The sequence below is a fragment of the Ipomoea triloba genome, chromosome 2 (assembly GCF_003576645.1).
Source record: "Ipomoea triloba cultivar NCNSP0323 chromosome 2, ASM357664v1".
NCBI lineage: Eukaryota > Viridiplantae > Streptophyta > Magnoliopsida > Solanales > Convolvulaceae > Ipomoea > Ipomoea triloba.
In genome coordinates, this window is record NC_044917.1 from 5,995,614 (window position 1) to 6,002,974 (window position 7,361).

Below are 7,361 nucleotides of genomic sequence, written 5' to 3' on the forward strand. Positions count from 1 at the left end.
AAATAATTTATACCGGATGAAAAATCATCAAATTGGACGTGATTTTTTAAAAGCTAATTTACTGGGCCGATGGGGTGGATATCCCGTTGTTATACCGTGGACCATGCACAATGCCTGATACTGCAGTTGTGTTGAACGGGTACTGCAGTTGTGTTAAACGGATGAAACGACTTCTGTTCTGCACAACTGCAGTTCCCTTTCAACACAACCAACACAACTGCAGTATTGACCATGGTCCATAGTATAATTTGCGGTGGATATTACCTAAGATTAGTTGTGTGGGCCTATTTTTGATTGATAGAATCTAAAAAATTTCCTTTTTCAGTTTTCACGGGAACAATATTTATATTTGGTCTTAACGTGAAAGAAAAGCTGTACGACTGGAGTCATCACAATTCACAAGCAAAAAGACGTTGTCGTTTCAGCTTCCACGCTATATATGCTACGGCCTACTTTTCTCCTCTATGTTTTCCGATCCGTCAACAATAACTACCTCTTTCCGCGTACACCAACCGCTCCTCACCCTCTCCCCATTCGCACCGCAAACCACGCAAAGACAAGAATATTGGAATTTGGAAGCAGCGAAAGATGAAAGGGAAAAAAACAATTTCCTAAAGAAAGACTTCTTTCAAGTTTTCCTCGAAAATGATTTCAAAACTAATCCTGACATGCAAGTCACGACCTCGGATTTCTAGCAACACATGTTGACTATACTACAGGTGGGCATTCTTTAATTTTCCAGGAACCCACCATTTTTACCTCGAAAATAACGTCGCCCAAATTTTCTTGATCCCATTTTGGTCTTGTTAAACGCTCAAAGTTGTAATCTTTTTTCTTAATGGAAATTCCCATTGGTTTTCTTTGCAGAATTTTGTTTGGCGGATTTAGTTAAGTTATGCCCATGGTTGGAGATGGAGCAGTGTCTGTTTTTGCGGCAAAGCAAAAGCATTATTAGTGGATGGGTGATCACAACCAACACTCGCTATTTCGCTAGTCAAGCCCGCACATTGAAGTGAGTTTCTTTCTTCAATTCTTTGCGCGATCTATTCTGTTTGCAGATATAACCTCACCGCCAAGCAATCTCTTAACATTCTTGATTTTTTTTACATAAAAAAAAGAATGAAATTGAAAAAAAAAATATCGTGGAAATGACTCAAAGGGTATACACAAGAAATTGAATAAGAAAGAGTATGATTATGAAGTGATAAGTAATGGAACAGTGTTCTTAGTCTTATTGGCTTGTGGCACATTCCACCAACTTTGCCTGCTTTCCACTCAAGTCAAGTTCTCTGTCCTTTTCCATTCACATACTTTTTCATTTCCAGGTTTCAGAAATGAAATTTCATCTTTACGCATTAACATTGGCATAAATATGCTTCTGTTAACAGCTTCAATGAATAATGACCCAATAGGTATTAGGTAAAGATTATGGATTAGTATTATTGTAGCTGCAAAATTGATGTATGTGCACATATTGTTTGAATATATTCTGCCTTTCCCTATTGTGTTGTAATGAATGGGCATTTCTTTCAGCAGATGGGGTCTTTTGATGGAAGAGCAGTTCTTGAGTTCCATGATGAGAGCCTAGTAAGCCCTGATCATGTAATCGGGAGGCCAATATCTCTCGATCCTTCTCCCCGGAGATCATTCTTTTATACCAGTTCTGATGATTTCAGCTGTAAATGTATATTGAATAGGATGTTAGCCAGCATTAAAATCGTCTTCTTATCCAAAAAGTTAAACATTCTTATAACCTGTGGTCCTCTGGCTGTTCTTGTTGATAAGTTTTCTAATCGTCATGTAAGTTTGATTTGTTTCTTTGCTCTCCAATCTGTTTTCATTTTTTATACGTATGTGATTATATCTGTCCTATCATTTTTTTTTCTCTTGGTAGGGGTGGATCTTCATTCTAAGCTTGTCAGGCATCATACCACTTGCGGAGCGTTTAGGTTGGGCAACAGAGTAATTCACAATACCTATCATCTCAGGATATGTTGCATTTAATTCTGTACAGGAAGCTAGCGATTAGCATTGTTAGTAAATGCATTATGCATGTTAAGATTTTCCTACTTTACTAAGGTCTCAGTTCTTTTATGATGAGGAAGATATTCTGGTTTAGCTAGATCACATTTTTCATTTACTATTTTGGGTCCTTCCAAAGTGCATAACAAAGAAAAAAACACTAATGATTCATTAATGCTTAGCGAAAATAATTTTTTTTGTGGAGTTGATAGTGTGAACGTATTGGTATTGGACTGTAACTTGATTTCGTATGGTTTAAAATTTTATTATCTATTGACCAAGCCACTAATATTTTGGCTTCATATTCTGTGCAGGCAGCTTGCTTTCTTTACTGGCCCAACAGGTTGTATTCTTTATTCTTATTTTTATAGGAATATATGAATGTCGATATGTATGTGTGTATGCTTGTTGGCTCTGAATCCACCAGTTCTTTCCCCATGTTATATTAATCACACCTTTTTTGCTTTATATGCAAAATACTTTTCCAACACGTTATAAACTAGGACACCTTATTCCTAATGTTGTGAGCACATTTTGGTTTGAATGCCTTCTAGAAAGAAATTCCTTAGATTGAATTCAAGAATATTGTTATGCTTGTTGTTTACTTACGCTTTCTTTGTTCAAAATATTGACCAATGGGCTTAATTTTGGAGTTTTTTGCAGTTGGAGGGCTTCTAAATGCCACTTTCGGCAATGCAACAGAGTTAATAATATCAATGTATGCACTTAATCGTGGCATGATGCGAGTTGTTCAGCAGTCACTTTTGGGCTCGATTCTCTCAAATATGTTACTCGTGCTCGGGTGTGCATTTTTTGCTGGTGGACTTGTTTATTCTCATAAAGAACAGGTTTTCAACAAGGTACGCTACTGTCATCTTAAAATTCTTTTTTTTTTTTTTTTTTTTCCATTGGAACCTTAGTATACATTAGTGATTTCCCGGCATTAATATGATGGGATATATTTGTATACTTTGTTAGGGAACTGCAGTCATGAATTCAGGGTTGCTTTTGATGGCTGTAATGGGGCTTCTGTTACCTGCGGTCCTCCATTTTACACACACCGAGTTGCATTTTGGAAAATCGGAGGTCGCACTTTCTAGGTTTAGTAGCTGTGTAATGCTTGTAGCATATGGTGCTTATCTTTTCTTCCAGCTGACAAGCGAAAAGAGTCTTTATATGCCGATTGCAGAGGTCAGTGATCAGTGTTCTATTACATTTTATTTATTACTGTTTCTTTCCTAGAATAAATACCTCTTTCTTTTCCTTTTTTTTTTTCTGAGTTTTTGATATATTTTTGGAGTTGAAAATCTTGGTTCGTTCTAAAATTTGATATTTATTCATCTTGGGCATTGACCATTTAAGAGGCAGATAATGCTTTCAAGGTTGCATGTTATGACAATAATACAGAATAATACAACCTACGGTTTATTTGAGCAACACCGTTCCCCTTTTCTTACTAAAAATACTTTATAGGTTTGTTTTTCTGGTTCCTAACTTTTTATACTCACTCGATACTACACACTTTTAGGACGCAAATCGAAATGACAGTGACAATGAAGAAGAAGAAGCTCCCGAGATATCCATGTGGTCGTCAATCATATGGCTTTCCATTTTGACTGCATGGATAGCTCTTCTATCTGAATATTTGGTTAACACTATAGAGGTAACTTAATCTTGCAAACTTACCTCTTACGGAGTTTCTTGGCATTCTTCTAGTAGAATTACAGCGCTCTATAAATCGGAATCGTGAGTCATCCACCTTCCAAAGGGCCAAATCCTCACTTTTACATTTAACTGCCATTGACTTGTTTAACAACGTATTCTGGAGGTTTAATATTTCCAAGTAACTTGTGGTCCAGTAGCACCAAGTAGCTTCCTCATATGGGAGGTTGTGGGTTCGAGTCAGTCTCAGTGGAGTCAATATTGACTCTTTGTACTTCAATACGTTGAGAAATAGAGTCAGTAGTATTTTAAAAAAAACGGAGATGTATAGGAAAATTCTCTCGCACTCGCTTCTTACTCTCTTTTGTGATAAATGTGAATGTGCTTCAGGGAGCATCTATTGCATTGAACATTCCCGTGGCTTTTATAAGTGTCATCCTGCTCCCGATTGTTGGCAATGCTGCAGAACATGCTGGCGCTATCATGTTTGCTGTGAAAGACAAGCTTGTAAATATCCTGATTCGTTCATAAATAAAAGGACTAAAGCCGAAGACGAACCCCTCACACTTATTCGATTTTGGTGCAGGACATCTCTTTGGGAGTGGCTATCGGATCTTCTACACAGATAGCCATGTTCGGGGTATATTTTAATCTGTACCATTCATAGTCATTGAATTCCTTTTAGTGATTCTATGAATGACCATGTATTCATTATTGCTACAGATCCCTTTCTGTGTTGTCGTTGGGTGGATAATGGGGCGCCCAATGAACTTGGACTTCCAGCTTTTCGAAACAGCCACCCTGTTCATGAGCGTTATTGTAGTAGCCTTCATGGTGCAGGTATCCAACTTGCATAAACACAGCAGACTATAGCAATGTTTGGTAAATGACTGTTAGCTGATAGTTGTTAGCTGATTGGGTTAGAGGTATAACTAGTTGATAATATTAGCTGATTGTAGAAAGGTGTTTGGTAAATTAGTTGTTAGCTGATATCTGTTTGGTATAATTTCTTTTCTCAAAAAGCTAATTGAAAAAATTGTTTTGAGTAACTTTTTGAATTTTAGCATTTTGGACTTACAAAAAGCTTATTAATCAAACACTCATATTGATTTTTTAACCAAGTCAAACAACTAATAGTAGTCAAATAAGTCAAAATTGACTGATAAGCTAACTATTTTACCAAACAGGGCCTATAATTTGTTCTTCTCTGATCTTTACCATTTGCTCCTTCAATCCCGCTTTCCCCTCGGGCATTGTGTCGGTTTGTTATTGCAGGAAGGAACTTCAAATTACTTTAAAGGACTAATGCTCCTCCTCTGCTATCTGATAGTCGCTGCAAGTTTCTTTGTACACATCGACCCCGAGTCTATACGTGAGTTGCTTCCCGCTTTTCTTCCATCGTTCATATCAGTGCCTTTGTTGATAACCCGGTTTCGATCAAACTTGAACGCAATGGCTGATAATGTGGCATTTCAGAGGACAAGCCCACAGAGACTAGTCTACAGACACTGCAGAAGGCAGCTGAAGCCATATATGATGATCTCAGAAATGTTTAAATTTGAAGAGTTGTGACTGATCTGAGAGCTGCCCAGTTTGCCATTGTTGAGTATGAAGTTCCATTTTAAAGTTCAACTTCAAGGTGTATATTCCATCTTCTTCTTTGTTACATTGTGATGATATAGTTAGTGGCTTATGAAATCTTTGATTTTGATAGCATAGAATGTGGAGGAATTGTGTTTTAATTTCCTCCAAAATATAGTTGGATGTATAGTTTTCCTTTTCTTTTCTAACTTTTAACTAAATTTTGTTCAACCATAGGTTATACATTTTTATTTTGTTCTTGTACGTTTAAATGTGTAATGTATATATCACTTATGAATTCTAATCACGTTTACTTTTAAATTATAATCAACGACAGCCCAAATTATATGTTGCTGAATAATAAAAGTTTAAAAGGTTAGATGTAACATAATCTCCTTCAGGGCTATATACAGTCAAAGAGGCAGAAGCTATGGGTGCTCGGGAGGCCCTAAGTTGGATCAAGCAAAAGGGATGGTCGCGAGTGATTCTGGAAACGGATGCTAAGGTGGTGACTCAAGCTGTCTACAATGGAGAGATTCTAACCCCTTTCGGGGCCATTGTTCAAGAAATCCGTGATCTTTTAAATGCTTTACCTTATGTTAAATTTATTTCTGTTAAGCGTAGTGGTAATCAGTTTGCTCATGTTATTGCTAAAAGAGCTCTTTGTAATGATGGTTGGGAGCGGGTTGAGTACCTGGACTCTTTACCTCGTTTTCTTTCCTCGTTGGTTTAATATAATTTGGTTTGGTTTGGTTTTCAAAAAAAAAAAAACATTATCTCCTTCAATTCTTTTTTAGGTATTCTTATACTACTTTTTAATATTATTTCAATTTTGTCATTATCAACTAACCCTTATATCGTTATATATATACTAGGGGTTCAAGTGAAAACATGTTTTTATTAAAAAGTGATGATTAATTTTATCCATTTATTTGGGTAAATCAATTATTGAGGGTTACCGGGAAATAAGGGGTAAAAAGGGAAGGTTAGTTGTATAAATACAACAAACTTGAATGTATGTAATAATTATAAAATTGACATTATATATTTCTACTAAAATCCTCAAGTATTGATGAACCTTTATAGGCGCGAGTTGAATTCAGTTCTCACTTGGTAATAGAACCACAAATATTGTGAATTTTTATGAAGTAAACATATGCACTAGACTCAAGGTTTGTCGTTATTAAGTAAACTTTTGATTTTTCAATTGCACTTTTTTAAAAAAAAAAAAATTTTGTAGTAGACTTATGTATTGATAACAATTTTATTACCATGAAGAAAAAAAGGTTTTGAGTGGTTAATAACATTATTTTTAATGCTAATTAAACATATTTGTTAATGCATGGTGATAAAAAAGCGATCATATCATAATAATGTTAGAAATAACATGCATGTATTGAAAAAAAAAAACCATTTTCCATTCACATATCAAAACCTACGAAATCAAGTTTCCAAATCCTCAACCAAACATATATAAAAACACACTCGGCATTGAAGAAGCAGACGTTACACTGTTACATATGGCTACGTCAAAATAGTACATATACGGCCATGCATAATTCGACTTCATGGAGAAGTATTTTCGGATTAAACGTACAAGGCAAGTAATAAGAATTTAAGTTTGCATTTGGTATGCTAATGAAGTACTCTACTTAATTATATTACTTGCAAAGTCGAATTTCTTTCCCCGACCGATAAGATTGTAAAAGAATAAATGATAATGACCTATTAAAGAGTCACCTTCACAAAAGGATGAAATTCTCACATTACGACTGTGAAAGCTAACTAGCTTGATCATGGTAATTGTTCATAATTTATTATATAAAGTCCAACTGAATTATCTGTGCCCACCACTAGTTAGATTACTCCGTACTAATCAACCTAGTTCCGATCAAGTAAAATCTATGTTGACACAGAGACGCTATATATATTCGAGTTCTACTACATGGACTTTCAATGTCTACATCAAGTCTTAATATATATAATCATGTTTGTTCAAGTAAGAATAATATAGTTTACAACAAGTTATAGCACAAGTGCTCTATATCCTCGGTAAGTTAACAATATTTATTCCTAGTTTTCTCTGAACTCTGAGT

General features: G+C 35.5%; 1 protein-coding gene across 2 annotated transcripts; it reads left to right on the forward strand.

Annotated features, from left to right (window-relative positions):
• The first annotated feature begins 343 nt into the window (after positions 1 to 343).
• LOC116009174 (vacuolar cation/proton exchanger 3-like) lies at positions 344 to 6,036 on the forward strand. 2 transcript variants are annotated; one of them, XR_004096466.1, is made up of 14 exons: positions 344 to 719; positions 868 to 1,012; positions 1,537 to 1,800; positions 1,895 to 1,962; positions 2,337 to 2,365; positions 2,686 to 2,882; positions 3,001 to 3,213; positions 3,551 to 3,685; positions 4,075 to 4,191; positions 4,271 to 4,324; positions 4,408 to 4,524; positions 4,960 to 5,056; positions 5,161 to 5,323; positions 5,667 to 6,036. XR_004096466.1 is itself a non-coding variant. In XM_031248736.1 (13 exons), exons 3-13 carry the CDS (start codon positions 1,537 to 1,539, stop codon positions 5,238 to 5,240), a joined length of 1,371 nt encoding a protein of 456 aa, XP_031104596.1. In that variant the 5' UTR covers positions 344 to 719; positions 868 to 1,012; the 3' UTR covers positions 5,241 to 5,586. The 2 variants fall into 2 exon arrangements, 1 of the variants encoding a protein (XP_031104596.1); XM_031248736.1 differs by lacking the exon at positions 5,667 to 6,036 and having other exon boundaries at positions 5,161 to 5,586.
• The last annotated feature ends 1,325 nt before the right edge of the window (positions 6,037 to 7,361 follow it).